General features: G+C 32.8%; 2 protein-coding genes across 2 annotated transcripts in view; one reads left to right on the top strand and one right to left on the bottom strand.

Moving 5' to 3' along the window:
* Positions 1-19,803, top strand: part of LOC129223743 (WD repeat-containing protein 3-like) — a 73,803-nt gene that overhangs the window by 18,083 nt on the left and 35,917 nt on the right. Inside the window, exons 4-8 of the mRNA XM_054858101.1 lie at positions 1,544-1,622; positions 8,478-8,570; positions 9,215-9,316; positions 19,261-19,359; positions 19,490-19,587. Of these exons, the coding sequence (XP_054714076.1) occupies positions 1,544-1,622; positions 8,478-8,570; positions 9,215-9,316; positions 19,261-19,359; positions 19,490-19,587 (471 nt within the window). The remainder of the gene's footprint in view (positions 1-1,543; positions 1,623-8,477; positions 8,571-9,214; positions 9,317-19,260; positions 19,360-19,489; positions 19,588-19,803) is intronic.
* Positions 14,154-16,676, bottom strand: LOC129223744 (uncharacterized). The gene is made up of 2 exons (XM_054858102.1): positions 14,358-16,676; positions 14,154-14,273 (listed from the first exon to the last, which is right to left on the bottom strand). Exon 1 carries the CDS (start codon positions 16,550-16,552, stop codon positions 15,296-15,298), a length of 1,257 nt encoding a protein of 418 aa, XP_054714077.1. The 5' UTR covers positions 16,553-16,676; the 3' UTR covers positions 14,154-14,273; positions 14,358-15,295.

The following is a 19,803-nucleotide window of genomic DNA, read 5'->3' on the forward strand; positions in this document are numbered from 1 at the left end:
GGCAAAAAGCCCCCCATTATTGAATAATAGGCGATGCAAACCCTAGGGCAAGGTGTAAGGAAATGATTCTGGGAATTTTCAGCAGTTGCTTATCAGTAGTGTTCCCGAAGTGAAAGGTCCTTGGAAGAACATTGTTTAGTCTCTACAATGCCCAGCAGGTCACTTTTTATCCCTTGTGGTGATTGATAAAGGAAGGCATGCTTTTATAATAGTCAGCTCAATGGCAATCCAAGTTGAAAGGGGAGGGTGAGAGGCGGATGTATGCTATTTTCACATAGAAGAAAGTCATTGTAGGAAAACAAGGGGTGGGGACACTAGCTCCCTTCCTTTTCCAGTAAAAATCTTAAATCCAAAGAATTCCAGTTCATTAACAAAAAGGCAATCCGGGCGTCGTTTTACCAATAACACGGTAAGTTGGGAGCATTCTAAAAATGAAAGGGCAAGTTGTGCGTGGCGCCCTCCCGCCCAAGCCTGGGGGAAGGTCTGATGTTTGGATTGTTTAAATACTGTATTTACTTGTACATAAATTGAGCTATTTAGATTAAAAAACTAAATAAATAAAATGAGGTGAACTTACGTGCAGGGTGAAGTGTGCAAAATTTGTTCCAAAGCTACACTTGAAAATCTAAACATTTTCCAAATTTCAGTCGTCTTTTTTAAACTAAATTACTGAATACTAAAGAAATTAATACTAAAACTAAAACCTTCTGATCTCAGTTCATTATTGTGTGACTGCTTATTTTTCAAGAAAAGTCTGCTTTTAGATATTAATTGGTGAATACTTAAAACAAGTACTAAAATATTCTGATGTCATTTTATATTGTCGGACTGAAGACTTTTAATTACTGTAATAATGAAATGAAACTGCCTAACTAAATGAAAAGTTGGGAAATGCAGAGTTTCACATTTGCTGATTTTTTGTTAGAATTCATCACTTGGAAATTTGAGTTAAGTCGGTAAGAAATTAGAGTTCAGTTTAAAAACTGAATGTTATGAAGGTAGTAAAGTTTTTTTTTTTTTGATAGTAATTCAGAAGAAAAGTTACAATCAATCAACAAAAATTTTAATTGCAAAAACTGAAACCTTGATTTTTGTTTGTGAAAAATGTTGATATTTCATTTTCCTTGATGTAAAAAATTTATTGTCCGAAAATGCTCTTGATTTTTCTCTTACAGTTGAAAAACTGGGAAACCTGCATTTCTGTAAAAATTCAAAAACTTGTTTAATTGTATATCTGTAGTAATAATGACACAGGCTTGTAATGTTGGGCATTGGTGCTGCATGGCTGAATTTTTAACTGTTAGTGCACCAATTTCAAGTATATGTATTTTTATTATTGATTTTTACCATGAAATTTGTGGTATGTAGATATTGTTTTTTATTACTAGTTTTAGTGAATTAAGGTTTGTTTTCAATAACCTACTACTCTCTGTAAAATACTGTGTGATAGTTCTTAAACCTACCGCAAAAAAATTTCTGGTTACAGGCCCTGCTTTGTCACACTTGTTATTTCTCATTTCTTAAATAATGCTTCTAATTTCAGTTCTAAAGATACTTATATAAAATTTTGGGATTTGGACACTCAACACTGTTTCCAGACCCTCATTGGAAATAGAAATGAGGTAAATATACTTTCTTAAGAATGTATGTGTGTGTGTATTATGTGTTAGAAGCACCAGCAGAACCAAATTTTTTATTTATTTATTTATTTATTTATTTATTTTTTTTTTTTGACTTTTGCTTCACTAATGTTCTTAAGTGTTGTCACCTTATCAGACTTTCCCAATACTGCTTTGAAGTAGAGTTAAAACCTGTCTCTGCCCCAAATCAGAGCTAATTCAAAAGCAGTAGCATGAAAACAAAGAGTATAAAGTACCAACAACAACCTAAATACAGTACTGCATCATTCAGGGATTAGGATAATTGCTTCCTGCTATCCAAGATCTGTTTTCTCAGTTTTCAACTACACATTCCAGGCGGGTCATTCCACGTCAAATCAACCCAAAAAATGAGATTTTGACACCCATAGTCTCGGATTTTGATGAAACTTGGCATAGTTGTTTCTATTATGGATGTAAGAAAGAATGTAATTTTTTTTTTGCTGTATCTCGAACGGTTTAGATTTTATGGAGTGTCAAAGTTTTTTGAATTTTACGATTTTTCTCGATGGCGTGCGTGAAAACTAATTCGCATTTATGCAGAAAATAAATTATAACTTCCCTGTTTACCAACCAATATTGTTGAATTTTTTTTTTAATGAACCTGATTATCCAAGGATTACAGAAAAAATACAATTTCATCAATAATTATCAATAAAAAAATAAGAAAAATTCCTAAAGTACAATTTATTAAGTTTTTTTGAGAAAGTTGGGAGCTATACTTAAAATGAGATATCTCCAAATGGGTAGTAAATAATCCCTCCATTTTTTTTAAATTTCTGATCTAAAAGATGTATTTTATCACATAAGAAAATAATTTAGGTGGTTTTTACACTCCTTCATTTCAACAAGGGGCACAAAACATTTTTTAAGATAGCTGCATGAAGAAAAAAAACATTAACACCAGCCTTGCTCTCAAAGGGTAAAAATCTGACTACTATTATGCAATTTTGTCTGGAGCATACCTTTATATTGAATATACAACTTATAAATGGTAAAAATTACATTTAAAAATTTTGATTACAAAATTAAATGCTGTAATGAAAATCGCAATCTTTAAAAACTTACCTCAAGGAACATGCATAATATTATACTCTTTTAATTGCAGATAGGGGAACTTGTATTTTCAAAAATTGAGTTGATTGTTTTCATAAAGTTTTGAGAAAATTGGTAAGTTCTTCCAGTTGTTGTTTTGGGGGGCTCCACAACTGCAAGGACATGAGTAATAGGGACTGCTCAAATATCCTCCCTATTTGGCCAGAAAAATGATGGCGAAGGTGCATGAGGATGCATAAAATTTACAGTAACATCTTTTTCTTCTTCATTTACCTCATTCACCATGCCAAAATACCACAAATTGTCATATATACTTGCGATGAAGCACCCAGAATACAACTGTTCTATTTTCACAATTGAAGTTTGCTGTTTGTTGTAGAGATTGAAAGTGAGAGCTGGTTTTTCATCACTACTAATTCTTCTTGCTTCAATGTTTCCCAAATTATCCAATGGTCGAAAATTGTGGAACATTCTTGTTCCGGGAAGAGTTTCTACTGATTTAAATCGACTTTCTAAAGTCTGGCGAGTTAAATCGACTTCCTGTTTAGAAATTAATTGGAAGTGAATATTTTTGAAGCTAGTTTTGCAAAACTCAAAAAGATCATTTGTGGTTAATACTTCTTTGCCTAGCTCTTGTTGATAACTGTGTTTTCTGGCTCCACATTTGACAGTACCCCCTATTCCGTCACATTCCGTTTTTCCATGACTAGTTGCATGGAATGACCACTGAGCTTTTAGTTGAAAGTCATTCTCGTGCATGCACAAATTTATAAAATTGAACTTGTTTTTGTACTGCCCAGCACATCCATCACTGAAGTAGTGAACAATCCTGATTTGAGGGTGTTTCTCTTTAATGAATGCTATTACTATTTCCTGAATCTTATGCACCATAGCTACATCATGTTTTAGGTCATCAGATATTATGCAAAGTGATGAAATATTTTTTTCATTACTTGGACCTTTGCAATGGATCATAACAGGATGAATAGTACATGACTGTGAGGTCCAATGGTAACCTTGAGTTTCATCTTGTATTGTAAAACCATAATTTTCGCTAAAATCCAAGCAATGTATGATGCAGCAATGTATGATACAGCAATGTATGATGAAACAGTTTCTTTTAAATTTTTGAAAAATGAAGTTTGCGATTTGGCTATGAATGCATGTGGAATCAATTTGTTCAATTTTTCAACCAATATATCAATGAATTCTGTCACTGAGCTTGAACATCTTATCATTTCAGTACGATCTGTAGTAACCCACTGGCTGTACTCAACAAGTTCTTCATTTTCATAATTTTCGAATTTAGACTGTAAAAACTGGATTAGGTTGGTTTTTGATGGGCAGTCATCACAATGTCGCAGCATGCATTCTCTTTTTGTGTCCTGGCAAACAATGAAGGACATAAGTTTTTTATAATCTTCTACCACTCCCGCCCCCTTAATTAGCAAAATTACATTTTGGTGAATTGTGCATACACACACTAAGTGTGTGCCACTAGCACCAGCCAAAACACACCACTTTGGTCTTAATGAACAGAACTTGGACAAACCTATCTTCATATTTGGGTATTCTATTTTAAATTTTAAATACAGTTCCCTGAGGTTACACAAAATTAAGCGTTTTCTTTCGTAAACGTTTTTTCGAACACTCACAACATCCTTCATTCCAGGCAGAATTCTAGAATGTTCGCTACTTTGATAAAACTGTTCTACTAATTGAATAGTTTCAGAACTTAACATTTTCCCCCGTCTTGGCTCCGGTTCTGCTAAAAAATCTTTATCTTTAAACAGTTTTTGTGCTTTGCGAACTGTGTAATCAGAAGCATTGAAAGTCTGTATTATTTTCCTTTTTGGCCACATCAATGCAGCTGGAATTGTCAACATTTGAATTTGTTTTTTTTTTGGAGCATTGCTTAAGTCTTTCTTAATAATGGAAATAAGTTGATCTAGATCTTTGGATTTTTGAATAATATCTTTTTCTGGGACATCTTTTTCTTCTGGCAAATTAACTTCAAGAATATTTTGAATTTTTTCTTTTACAGTTTCATGCACTCTCCGTAGCTTTTCTTTGCCATAAGATGGTTTGCTGTGTTCTCCAAGTGCATGTAATTTCACTTGGGAGCATCCAATATCATGCAAAGAAGAATTCAGTTCCTCGATTTGTCTTTTTTTTTGTAATTTTTTTAACTCATTAAGATTCAATCCATCATCTTCTTCTTCTGAGGAATTTCTGCTTTCACTGGTTTTTTCAATATCGTCAGAAAATTCATTCAATTGAGAAAACTTGTTCCTACAATTCGCACAAAGCTTCTGTCCTGGTTTCACTTGAAATCCTTTTGCTGAAATAGTCCTACTTAGTTCTAAAGTTACAATGCGAAGTCCTTTCTGAATTGAAGATTTGTGTCTTTCAAAAGGATCACAACAACACTTTTGTAAAAATTCATACTTTTGCAAATACACACATTGATGATGAAGACAAATAGTTTTTAACTTATTGCTTGCACCTGTTCTTAATTTCAATAAAGTTAACTCAGATTCAGAGAGGTTTTTAGTACTCTTTGTGTCCTTTTTCTTGACAAAACTCAACAAATGACAATCACTATGCGTAACTTCTCCAACGCTACATCTCTCCATTTTTAGTTTACAGCCATGCAAAATCAAAATTTTACTAGCAATTTTTTTTTTACACGACAATATTAGAACAAAAACTTTTCATTTCTAATTACAACTAAAAATACTGTAATTGGAAATAAGAATCAGTTAAAGTATTAAACTCAATCATATGTGTTACTCAAGCAACAGCTTTTGAATGACTGACTGGTTAAGGTTTGTAGTTCTGTTTCTATGATGATTTCATGTGTGGGAAACCCTAAGTGCAACTGCACAATCTCCAATCATATCATATGTGGTATGAACTTGTATATTTTACACAAGTCAAGGCCATATGTTCTGTTTCAAAAAGACCTTTTCAGACAAGTTTCATGTATGAGCTCTCAAGGGAGGGGAGGGGCTCATGGCTCAATGAGCCTCTCAAGAGAGAGGCTCATTGGGCCTCTCAAGGGGTTTGTGCAGCTACTTTGTTTATTTTCATTCATCACTTGGAAGTGTAGGAGGAAGGGAGGGGGAGCTCTTATTTATTACTTGATGAATAAAGATGAATGACAGTGGATTATCCTGGTTGATCACTTTTTTTTCTTTCTTTCTTTTTTTTTTTTTTGGCTTAACATTTTGGTTTTGAAGTTCCCAGAGAAGTTAGTTGAAACAATTTCTATCTTTAAAGATTAAAAAAATGATGAAGGAAGGGAAAAATTACAAAGGTGATTTTTAAATGTGATAAAATGAATTTTTAAGATCATAAATAGAAGAAAAAAGGGGGGGGGGGATATTGTCAGCTCAATTTTTGAAAGTATTAGTTCACTTATCTGCAGTTAAAAGATTTTTTAACATTGTTCCTTGAGGTAAGTTGATGATTTTCATTGCAATAAACATGTTCATCGGATGTTCATCATTGCACCTAATTTTTGTAATCACAAATTTTAAATGTAATTTTTACCATTTATGTGTTGTATATTCAATCTAATTTTTCATCCAGACAAAATTGCATAATAGTAGTCAGATTTTTACCCTTTGAGAGCAAGGCTGGTGTTAATGTTTTTTTTCTTCATGCAGCTATCTTAAAAAACGTTTTCTGCCCCTTGTTGAAATGAAGGAGTGTAAAAACCACCTAAATTATTTTTTTATGTGATAAAATACATCTTTTAGATCAGAAATAAAAAAAAATGGAGGGATTATTTACTACCCATTTGGAGATATCTCATTTTAAGTATAGCTCAAAACTTTCTCAAAAAAACTTAATAAATTGTACTTTAGGAATTTTTTATATTTTTTTATTGATAATTATTGATGAAATTGTATTTTTTCTGTAATCCTTGCATAATCAGGTTTATTAAAAAAAAAATTCAACAATATTCGTTGGTAAATAGGGAAGTTATAATTTATTTTCTGCATAAATGCAAATTAGTTTTCACGCGCGCCATCGGCAAAAATCGTAAAATTCAGAAAACTTTGACATTCCATAAAATCAAAACCGTTTGAGATATAGCAAAAAAATTTTGCATTCTCTCATAACTTTATAAAAGGAACAATTGTGCCAAATTTCACCAAAATCTGAGACTATGGGTGTCATGACTGGGTTGAAGTGACATGGATTGACCCCAGAGGGATTCTGCTCAGAGCCATGTAATATCTGTACCTCAGAGCCAGACTGTAAGTCCCATGGTTTAAGTTGAGCTCTGAAGAATTTTAGCAGAAGTGCTAAAATTGGAAAATAAACTTTAGTAAAATGCTAAAATGTTAAAGATTAATGAATATAATCACTTTTTTTTTTAAATATTTCAACGTGTTTCTTAATTCAAAATATGTCTTTGGAGAAATAAATATACAGTAGCTATTTTTCTTTTTCAATTTGGCAAAAAAAAAAAGCTTAAACTAGTACTAAAGAGAGAACACAAGTTTGATTTTCAATGACACAAGTTCCCTATTTCTAATAAGGCATTTATTGGCAGGATATAATGCCTATTAAGACTAAGTATTGTTGGACTTAAAAGTAATTGAAACATCTTGGGTAAAATTTATAATAAGATTAAATTGAAGTCACCTCGAAATGATAGCTTTCCGATGTGAAAATAGAGTTCCATTAGGCTTAAAAGTGCAACCCTAGAAACTGTTCAAATGAAGGGAAATTTTGTGCAGCTTGTTTTTTATTCATTTTAACAAGATAAGAGGCTGGGAGCAATAAATTTTTAACTTTCGAAAAATGTCCTATAGCTAAGGGCCACCCTAATATATATATATCAGGGTTTGCAAGTTTTTGCCGGGGGTGGAAAAAACCACGGAGAAAATCACGGTTTTTACTGCCCGGCAAAAATAGGTTTTTGCCAGTTTTTACTGCCCGGCAAAAATAGGTTTTTGCCAGTTTTTACTGCCCGGCAAAAATAGGTTTTTGCCAGTTTTTGCCAAAGTGGCAAAAATAGATTTTGTGTTAACAACTTACAGACAGTTTTTTTTCCTTTTTATATAAAAGTAAAAGCATGAAAAGATTTTGATAAAATTTTAATTCAATTATTTTTATAGTTTAAAAAAATTTAAGGTTTAACTTACTTTTAAAGTTATGGAGCATTTTTACTTTTAAATTTTTAAACATTAATATAAAATTTCAGTTAGTAACATCTAAGACAAATAATTAACTTACAATGAAAATGTAATTAGCTTATTTATTATAGCATTTTTTACAACATACTAAATATCTATACGAAGTATACTTAATCAAGATGCAACTATAAAATAAAAGAAATAAAAGTTGGCTCATTCTGAAAAAAAGGTTTTAGCAAACATTTAAAATCTTTAGTTTTGCAATCCCAATATTTGTTTTTAATTTATTTTTCACCTTTTAAATTAGAAGTAACATGGAGAGAGATATCTAAAATATTAAAGTGCATTATTTATATTATATTGTCACAATTTCTTGATTAACAATATAATGCTATTTTATTTGCAATCAGGTTTTTGCCGTTTTTTCTTTTTTGGCATGGTCTTTTCCATTGTCCCGGCAAAAATACCTTTTTTCCGGCAAAAAACCCAACCCTGATATATATACAGTTCTATGTAAATTAAGGGTGATGGTGATCATAGCTCAAATTTGTTTGAAACAAATCAGTATATGGTAAAGTTGTTATTATTGTTTTTTTTTTTTTTTTTGCAGATATTGGACTTTGTTATAATAAAGGATACGAGATTAATAACAGGCATAAATGGACCTGATTTAAAAGTCTGGGATTTGTTTCTTCTCAAGGAAGTAAGAAAATGTTTTATTTCCGCAGCACACCAAACTTTAAAACTTATTTGAAAAAGGTAGTAGCTTTCTTTGTTCAAAGAACCAAGGATTATCCAGATTATTCCAGTAAGGATTTACATAATTTTTTTCTCAATAAAACTCAAAATATTGAAAAACCTAGCTATTTATTATGAAGAAATTACTTAGGACTTTATTTGTTTGAAAGGAGCAAAGCTAAGAGACCTATTTCTAATATGGCATCTATTTTCTCTATTATTTGTAGCATCTATTCTACCTTTCATATACTTTACACTTATTTCCATTATGAAGCTACAGTTAAATGGAATAATTTGATTAATTATTTATTTGCTGGGTTTTGTAAATGTTTTTTTTAAACAGGTTACCAGTAATTTTTGGCATTAAAATGTTTTATTTAAAAGTTCAATCTCCCACCCCATTTTATTTGTTATCGTTTTCCTATTATGTTTTAAATTTTAGTCAAATCGGGAAAATCTTCAATTATGTGATTTTTTTTTGCATGTGGTATGTTGATATATATTTTAAGAATAATTGTTAGAGTTTTACCTCTTTCCCTACTTAAGTTGCATTGATAAATTTTTTCCTTGTAGTAGTACTCTGAAATTTAAATGTTTATTCTTACCTAGGAAGTGAATGCAGCCAAAAAACCGAGACGTGAAAATTCAGTTCCCATAAATGATAAAGATTCAAGTAATTTTCCAGAAGATGAAGTGGAAGAGAATCCAGAAGTGATTACCATTTATCATACATTTTATCTTCCTGTCAAATTACTGCATTTATCAAAGCCTTAAATATCTTTCCCTTTGAGTGTTTATATTTTGTTAAGCATTAACTGTCCTGATACAAGTACGAATGCAGAGTTACCAACTGCTACGAAAAAATCATAGTTTCTACGAACTACAGTCTGGAACTACGACTTTAAGAAATCATGTCCAATTTTTTTTTTTGCAGTCAATAATAATAATAATAATAATAGTAATAGTAAATAAAGTAACAAATAAATAAAATAAGATAAATAAAGTATTAGAGATAATACAAATACAAATACAAATACAAAAGTGACGACCAGCAACAGGCTCTGGGCCCAGCTAGACTGGTCCTAGTCAACTTACAATCCCCAGTGAAGATCAATGGCCCTCTTAAAACTGTCTACTCCTTTGCTCATTACCACCTCTTCCGGTAAGCTGTTCCAAGGTTCCACTACCCTGCTAAAATAATAATTTTTCCTAATATCCATGTTAGCCTGAGATTTAAATAGCTTAAAACAATGACCCCTTGTCCTGTTTTCAGTGCTGAACTTCAGCCCCGTAACATCTTTCATTTTAATAAATTTAAACAACTGAATTATGTCCCCTCGGTCCCTTCTTTGCTCAAGACTGTACATTTTTAGTCTTCTAAACCTGGAATCATAGTCTAAGTGAGAAAGTCCATTTATTAGCCTTGTAGCTCGCCTTTGAACCCTTTCCAATACATTGTCTTTCTTAAGATAAGGAGACCAAAACTGAACAGCATACTCCAAATGAGGTCTTACCAAACTTCTATATAAGGGCAGAAGAACTTCTTTAGATTTGTTTGAAATAGATCTATTGATAAACCCAAGCATCTTATTGGCCTTGTTACTAGCAATGCTGCACTGTTGGCTAAACTTTAAATCCTGACTTATTAAGACCCCCAGATCAGTAACTTTGTCTGCCTGACTAATGACTGAACCTTGCAAATAATAACTTGTACACTTATTTCCATTCCCTAAATGTAGCACTTGACATTTCCCAACATTAACAGTCATACCCCATTTATCAGCCCACTCCGTAATATGATCTAGATCCTCTTGCAGCTGTTTTGCTTGTTCTTCATTATCTACAGTCCCCATAACTTTGACATCATCAGCAAAACAATTCATGTTCCCAGAAATATTTTTGTGAATATCGTTCATAAAAACAATGAACAAAACAGGCCCTAACACTGATCCTTGAGGAACCCCGCTTAAAACCTCACTCCAATTAGAGTAATTTCCCCTTACAACTACCCTTTGTTTCCTTCCGGTCAGCCAGTTTTTTACCCAAATGAAAGTTTTCCCTCCTATTCCTATATCGGCTAATTTGCTAAGTAGAGCAACATGCGGTACCTTATCGAAAGCTTTTTGAAAATCAATGTAAACAACATCTACAGGCTTCTTATTGTCCAAAGCCATGGTAACTTTGTCATAGAAATGTAATAAATTAGTTGCACAAGATTTACCTTTCCTGAAACCGGACTGAAAACTAGTCAATAGATTATTAGTCTCTAGAAAATTTACTATCTTAATTTTTATCAATGTTTCAAAAATTTTGCAAACCACCGAAGTTAGACGCACAGGTCTATAATTTCCCGCAATCCCTTTAAACCCTTTCTTGAAGAGCGGTGTAATGTTAGCCAGCTTCCAGTCCTCTGGCACTGTCCCCGAGTTATAAGAAGCATTGAAAATATTTACGATTACATCTGCTAATTCCTCCGCACATTCAACTAAAATTTTAGGATAAATATTATCAGGTCCCGGAGCCTTAGTCTCTTTAATTTTTTTCAAATGAAGTAAAACGTCATCCCCGGAAAATACAAAGTCCTCAAGCTGTACTGTAGCTTGTGTCTTGTTGGTGTCAACTGTTGAGATACAGTTATCGTTAAAAACACTCGAAAAAAAGTTATTAAGAACATTAGCAATATCACTATCGTCCTGAATTAAAATTCCGTGCTCATCAACCAGTGGCCCAATATGACTATTTCGAACTTTCCCCGAATTAGCGTATGCAAAAAAACCTCTTGGGATTCCTGTTTATGTTATCTGCCAGTCTTTGCTCCAACTCTCTTTTCTGAATTCGTACCAAATGCTTAAATTTACGCCTTGCCTTACAATATTGGAGCCTGTCTGCACTGTGACCAGTTTCTCTAAACCTATGAAAAGCAGCTTGCTTGTAATTTAGAGCGTCTTTAGTTTCCCTGGAGAACCACATTGGCCAAATTTTAGTGTTGACACCCATTCTCCTAAAAGGAACATGATCCCCAACCGCTTTTGCTAGCTTTTCCTTAAACTCTGCTCAATGAAGATTCACATCGCTATTGTCCAATCCAGAAGAAAAAACTGCTTTCAAACTCTGCCTAAGTCCCACAAAATCAGTATTTCTGAAATTGGGCACAAACCTAAAATTCTCTACTTTGTGCGTATCAAATTTAATCCCAAACCTAATACTGTTGTGGTCACTGTCTCCAATGTGTTCCCCTACACATAACCCCTGAACAGAACCTTCCATATCACAGAAAACTAGATCCAAAATCACGTCCTGTCGAGTACCCTGAGTTACAATTTGATCTAAAAAACAGTCACCAATTACTTTCAAAATTTCCTCTTCCCTGCTATTACTATGGTAAAAATTATTCCAATCAATTCCTGGAAAATTAAAATCTCCCATTATAATGACTGACCCCTTGCTTGAAATGTCACTAATAATACTAAACATCTGTTCGTCTTGACCCTGGCTTAAGTTGGGTGGCCTATAAATGTTCCCTAAACGTAGTTTTTTGCCCTTATTGCTCATCAACTCCAGCCAAATCATATCAATCTCATTAGGTTTATCATTAATTACCAATTCATTGCAAGTTAAAGTGTCTCTGACATAAAATAAAACCCCACCACCTCTTTATCTTATAATATTCATATTAAAATCTTTTATGAAATGTTGCATTTGTGCTCAGTAATGTTCCAAATTTTTATTTCAAATAAACAAATGGAATTTATTATAATAAATGATTAAAACACTAAGAAATGAAAAGGTTTTTTGAATGTAAAATGTTACTTGTCCTATTGTCAGGGTTGCCACTGAGTTCCGCTACTAAAAATAATTGCTTTTAGTAGCCTGTAATATGAAAAATAGTGTCTAAATACAGTAGAACTTCCCTTAAGGGACACCTCTATTTAAGGGACATTTTTTCTGGTCGCAAAGAGGATTGTTCATAAATAATCTTTTTATCAAGAATCATCCGGAACAGTTGCAGGCAAGTGCTGTAAATTAAAGAACAATCTCTTACGATTCGTCAGCCAAACCAGAATTTTTGAAATTCAGCTCATTACACCCCTAATATCTTGCTAAATTTTACTTGAAATTTCTTTATGAGTTGAACATACACACTACTATGATCAAGGACGGGTACAGACTATCATTTAGGAGGGGGGGGGGGGTCATGTTGAAGAATGACCCCCCCCCCCCCCCCCCATGAGCAAAACTATGGTTTTGAGCACGAAAAGTTTCTGAAACTGCTGGGATGTCCATAAATAGCCATCAAATTTGCCAGGAATAAGGCTTTTAATTCGACATAAAGGTCGTCAGTAATTAATTTCTTTAGTAATGAAAAGCAAAGCAGTGAAAAGTAATATTTCAAATATTTACTGTTAAAATTATGAATGAATTGAAAATATTATGAAATCGTTTACATTTTACAAAAAAAATGTTTGAACACAATGCGGGCTGATAATATTGTCGATGGTTTGGGAGGGATCAGGGGCGTAGCTAAGGGGGGGTTTGGGGGACAAACCCCCCCCCCGAAAAGTTAGTCTCAAAAAAAAAAAAAAGAAAAAGAAGAGAGAAGAGAAAGAAAAAAAAAAGAAGAAAAGGAAAAAATTCCAAGCGATTATACATACATATATATATATATGGGTGATTCTCGCAAAACAGGACAAAATCAATTTTTAAATGTTCAAAAATACAACTTGTTGAAAGAGAACTAAAATTGTTTTATTTTGAGAAAATATATATTAATGTATCATTACCTGAATTTTTAAAGCTACAACTCAATTTTTTGTGGAGTTAGCTGCTGATTTCTGTGAAGATTGACAGTTTTGCATCATTTCTGTCACGCTTTTTAAATGGAAATTTCATGCATTATTTACATTTTTAAAATACAAAATTTTTTTTTTCACAAAGCACATAACTCAATGATTAATAGTTTACAACTTTTTGATACCTGTGAAGTTATGTTTAACCATTAAAAAAAAAAAAAATCATCAAATATGTAATTTCTGCCCATTTTTCACCCTTTTAGTCACCTAATTGCACTTTATTTGTAGTGCAGCAATGTGATTTGTTTTTTTTTTTAAACTTTTGATGCAAAATATTATATCCAATGTCTAATGGAACAAAAAATATCTTCTTTGGCTTTCTTTTATTTAGTATTACCTGTAGCCTTTGTGTGACAGAAATGATGCGTAGAGTGACAGAAATGATGTCCAACATTAACTACATAAGAAAATAAATCAAAATAAGTTTTTCTTTCATATGGATAAAACAAGTTTGTTCTGTACTAAGTTAAGACAGAAAGAAAACATAAAGTTGCTAATTAATTTAATTTATTATGATTCATAAACATCCACGGGCTCATCAAATTCATAAAACAGACGATTTCCACGCATTTTTAGTTTTGGCGTTTTCAACACACTGAGAATGTTATCAAATGGAACATCAAATATTTTGTCCTCTGGTTTGAAAATAAATTTCTTTTCATCCACTAATTTCATAAATGTCACTTGCACGTCCCCTTCTTCATCTACATTCCCCTGACATATACCAACATATCTATAGGTTTGATTTTTTCTTTCGGTCACAAGCTTGGCCAAAACAAAAGTGCCTGAAGTTAAGTTCTTTACTGAGGGTATTTGACCTGAAGAAAAAGAAAAAATTGCTTGAATATGGAACAAACAGATATGAAACTTAGAGCAATGTAAGTGTGTGTCTAAAATCTTACCTGCAGAGCTGACAGAAACTGGAGAGTTGACAGATGGACCAGGCGCATCATTTAGTGTTTTGGAAGCTGACACTTTGTGCGTTGCAAATTCATAGTGAGGACAAGCTCCAGATGGTATTAAACAGTTAAAGCAAGATAATGTCCTAGAATATATGTTTTCTCCATTGATGGGCCAGACAATCTGATGTATCTTTGTTATTCCTTCGATGGGAGGTATGTTGTTAGGAAATTCCTTTTTTATGTTAGTTACTTTCTCTTTGGAAATTTCTACAACGATGACAGAGCTCTCTCGGAAAAGATTGGTAAAATCCAAGGAATTTGTTACGTCCAAACCTCTCAAAACATTTTCGTCTGCAATTCTTTTTAGTGCACCCCCGACACCATCCATTGGACCTTTACCATGTCCTGACTCTGTGAAGTTCCATGTAATAAAGCATACTTGGGGAAAATTCTTGGGAACAAACTTTCGCATCCCATAGATAGTTCTACGGTTCCGGTACTGGGAACTTGGACTGTCCGAAAAGAAATGAATGTGAGTCACATTCGGTTTGAATTCAGCTGCTTTCGCTAAAATTGGTGTTAAATGGCTCCATACTGCATGTGACTGATGATCTAAATCATCACATACAGTACAAAATGCCTGAGCCTGAACTTGACCATTCTTGCAATAATATAACACACCCGTCTGCAAAGATATTTGCACTTTGGACGCACCAAAATGCATAGTTTGAGGCTCCTTCGAGTGTTTCGCAATGTAGTTTTCAGCAAAGTCGATGTGGAACAACAGTTCGTGATCTTGAAGATTCTCTTTTTTTTCTTTTAATTGTGCTGCTTGATGCTGCATAAAAAACACATGCCTTTTAAACTCCGGCATTTCTTTGTTGAATTTGTCAATCAGCTCACTTAGCATGCACTGTCGATTACTCTTTATCATTTTTCTAATTCTTTTTTTTTTCTCCTTTTATTTCTTTTTCTTCAATTATATTCTCCCACTGATAATACTTAACTTCAAAATCTTTGGGGAGTACAAATTCTACGTTCTTTCCTTTGCAAATACTGCAAATATTTTGCATGCATTCCTTACTTTTAGAAATGCAACAGACTGCATTCACCATGTCATGTAAAGACTTTTCTTTGACGACATGAATTTGTTTCAGTTTTGAGAACATTAGTTCCATGTTTGTATGTCTTGCACATGCACAAGTATCACGATCTTGAACTTTAGGTTTTTGAATCCAAAAAGGTTTCTCGCGACAAAAGGTTGGATATGAAATATTAATTTTAGTTGTTGATGTGAATTTACGATGCAAATTTTTCAGCGTGTCAAGTAGTACTCTTCTTTGTTTCCTCTCTTTTCCGCGTCTTACAAATTCTTTTTTGCCAGGGCACATTCGGCTTACACTGTCATCTTCTAAGAAATCTTTAATTGATTTTTTCGCACTTTCAGTAACTTTAAATATTTTTTTTTTCCGCACGTAGCTGGTCAATATTCCATTCTGTTTGGTCAACTTCAATCTTTCGTTTACTTTGCGTGAAATGATTCCCCTCATATATGTCTGCATTCTGTACTTTTTTAAAATTTTGTTTCCAATTGCCTTCATAAAGAACTGTTGCTTCTTAGTTCCTGGCTTAATCGACTTGGCTTGACTTGCTAGCTGCTTCTTGAGAGCCAAACCATACGTTAATTGCCTTTTGACTTCCTTAGTCACTTTTAGACCTTTTAGTAAATTATTAGTCTGCTTCCTGGGAGAGGGTGATAAAGAAGGTTGATTTTTTTGGCGATAGTACCTTTTCTTATATCTTTCGAGTTGCCGCTGTAGGTTTTTAATAGTACTATTTTGTTTCTCAATTATGCGATATGCTTTTGCCTTTCTTTTATTAGCTTGTTTTCTTGCATTCTTTTTTTGTTTAGATTCTGGAATTCCATTTAAGGTTGTATTACAACTGGATTGCGGTGTTTGGTAGGAATCACTATATTGTGGCATATCTTCATTATCAGGGTCTTCAGGAATTGAGTTAGTAGCTAGAGATTTCCTCGTTCTATAATTCTTTGAATTTTTTCTCCACTCCTTTCTTTGTAACCTTTGGTCACGTGGACTACGTTCTGATATTGGTAAAATAATCTTTTCTTCCTTTCTTTTATGATATCGTTCTCTGTCTTTTTGCCTTTTTATGCTTAGCTCTTCTTCTGTCATCTTAGACCGACGACGTCGTTGCCTTTCTGCTGCTAATTCTTTTTGCCTTACATATTTTGCAGAGTTCTTGCTTTTTTGTTTTCCAGAAGCTGTAACTTTTTGGTGTTTGCTTGTGAACTTTTTAATTTTATTCTTTCCCTTCTCATTTTTTTTGTTGGTGTAGTTTCTGTGGCTCTATCACCTCGTTTTAGGTCACTGATTGCCCTTTTTGTAGATTTCCTGGGATTTGTAATTTTCACTTTTAGCATTTTACTTTCTCACTGAAAGTTTAAAAAAAAAAATTATAAATGCATTTGGAAATTAATAAATAATTCGATTAAAATTCAAAACCTTTCAAAGAAAAAGGTTTTATCTCATATTAATGTTAAACAATTGCCCAAAATCTTTTTCAATATTAATTAATTTATTTATTTTGATTTTAAAAAAGTGCTAATGAATTTTTTAGGGAAATTTTTTTTTGTCGTTGGGGGGGGGGGGACGCTTTTTTACATACGATCGCCGACTTCTTCCCGCTCATTCCCCGACCTTTGAGACTTAATTTGAATATTATTAATGCTCTACGCCATCGAAGTAACGAAGTAACTATCGAAAGTAACGAAGTCATGACGTCATCAGCTCTCAACATTTTGATAATTCACTAGGAATAAAAGTTTCTTCAACTTTTTTCCCATAATAAAGGAAAACTTCGAAAGTTTTACAAAACCATCATTCCTCTCACATGTAAATCATTTCGCTCACGACGCACGCTTTCTATCGTCATTTGACGCCGTTCGCTTCCGGACGTAACCGGAGCGTGACGTCATCAACTGTTAATAAGTTGATTAAACATCAGGACTAATAATTAATCTTGCATTTTTATCATATCAAAGGAAAATTACGAAAGTTTTTGAAGACCATCATTTCGGTCACATATAAATCATTTCGCTCACGTACGCACGCTTCCGGTCGCCATTTGAAGCCGTTCGCTTCCGGAAATAACCAGATCATGACGCCCCCAACCGTCAATATGTTGATTATTCATGAGAATGAAAAATTCAATCTGCATTTCTTTTCATATCAAAGGAAAAATGCGAAAGTTTACGAAAACCGTCATTCCGGTCACATGTTAATCATTTCGCTCACGCGCATGCTTTTTCTGTCACGTGACCGAAATGATCGTGACCGGAATGATTTCCTCGGCTGTATTTTGTTTTGCAGTCTTTCTCGCTTTACCAATAAATAAATATAAAACATAAACATGGAAAAAATGCTTACCTGGTATGGATGGATGATAAAACGCTGTTCCTTGGCATATATTTTTTCCAAAACAAAGCGTGACCGAGATGCTGTGCCTAAAAAGTACGCATGGTAACGAGCATGGTAACGATAGGTGAAAACATGAGTATACTTGTCCGTTATTGCACCAGTTAAAGAAATAATACTTGTGCACATAGCTCAACATCAAAATACAGAAAAAAAAAACTGACTGGAGGTGGAATTATCGCACTGGTAGGCAATTCATGTTTCGGAAACGAGACGAAAAAAAAAGTGGGGACTGTATTTTTTTCACGTGCAGTCGAAAATTATGAACCTAATCGCAATAAATAAATAAGTTTTTCCAGAAAACAGATTACAGAGATATTATTTAGGAAAAAAAAATACTTGTTTTGTCTCTGTAAATCGTATTTTTTTACGATTCTTTCCCGAAATCGGCGATTTGGGACCGTGACAGAAATGACGGAAATTAACTTTACTGAGCTAGAAACGTAAAATAAAACTCATTAATACCCATTTTGTTAAGCTAAAAAAAAGAATTCCATCTTTTGCTTGATGAAAAACTTGTAAAAATATGGAAAAAAAATTACAAGTAATATAGAAAACAGCTGGGACTTGTTTTGTCCCGTTTTGTGAGAATCACCCATATATATATATATATATATAAAAGAAGTAACCCCCCCCCGAAAGTCGGGTCTAGCTACGCCACTGGGAGGGATCATGACCCCCATGACCCTCCCTTTGTGTCCACCACTGACCATGATAACGTCAACTTTGGCTCTAAATTATGAAGGTTTTTAAAACTGTTATGTTTCACACATACGCAGTGAAAAATTAATTACGTTAATTGTTCATATTTTACCAAAATTTCAAAACTTGTATTTCAAACTTCATTGTGATGATTATCTTGTATGCTGTCAAGTTTTCCGACCGTTTGGGGGGGGGGGGGGGCTGGAGCAAGACAAAAAACTCAGTGTGTTATAAATCAAAAACATGCGATTGAAATTGATATTTTTTAAAGAAATGCTTTAATCTTCATGAATATAAGTGATACTTTCACAAAAGACTAAAATTCCTGTACATAGTAAGTAATTGCTGAACAAATAAAATGTGCAGTTAATTTCTACAATAAACTCTTTCTCTCCAAAATTTGGCTCAAAATAAATTATGTATATATTTTAGGGCTGTGGTCCTTATTCTAATGAGGATTTTTAGGAAAAGCAACCCTTATTAAAACAAGTATTTTGAGATAATTTTTTGCTTATTCCAAAGGGAAGTTTTAAGTGCAGAATTTCTTTCCTTTTCTTTTTTTACTTTATTTAAAATTTTAATACTTATTTCATTTTGAGAATTCAAAATGAAAATGCTTATTAAAGATATTTATGGAAGCTTATGTACGTCAGTTAGTTAATGCATATTAAGTTAACTCTTGTATATTATTTATAACCTTTCAGGATAGGTTTCAGTACACTCAAGTAGGAACACTATTAACCACAGGGGACAAAACAGTGTCATTATGTGTTGATGAAAATGAGAGACTTCTAGGGTGCCATGTAAGTTTTAAAAAATTATAGTCTCATTTTTGTATTTGTTTATTTTTTTAATGTATTTTTTCTGTTTATTATCATTCTGTTCAATGTTTATAAATTAGTACAATGCCACAAAATATTGTTTGTTTTTCAGGCTTCAACGAAAATTCTGCAACTTTATAAAATATTAAACAGTGAAGAAATTTCAAAAAAGTTTCGTAAGAGGAAACGAAAAGAATCAAAAATACAAAGGTATTTTTTAAAACTTCATTATCATTTTTAACTTCATCGATTATCATAGAAAAAAAAATCTGTCTTTATTATATGTGATTGTTTATTTGTATAAAAAGTGCACATTATGGCATTGGGTTAATATAGCTAAAAGATAGTTTCAATCCATATTGAAACATAAAACCTGGTGGCTTTTTTTTTCTAAGTTTTTTAATTCTATATTCATTTATGTTTTAA

Source organism: Uloborus diversus, chromosome 6 (genome assembly GCF_026930045.1).
Source record: "Uloborus diversus isolate 005 chromosome 6, Udiv.v.3.1, whole genome shotgun sequence".
Lineage (NCBI taxonomy): Eukaryota > Metazoa > Arthropoda > Arachnida > Araneae > Uloboridae > Uloborus > Uloborus diversus.

What these genes read in the sequence shown, in the direction of transcription:
- LOC129223744 (XM_054858102.1), bottom strand. Translation starts at nt 16,552, where the DNA reads ATGACAGAAGAAGAGCTAAGCATAAAAAGGCAAAAAGACAGAGAACGA.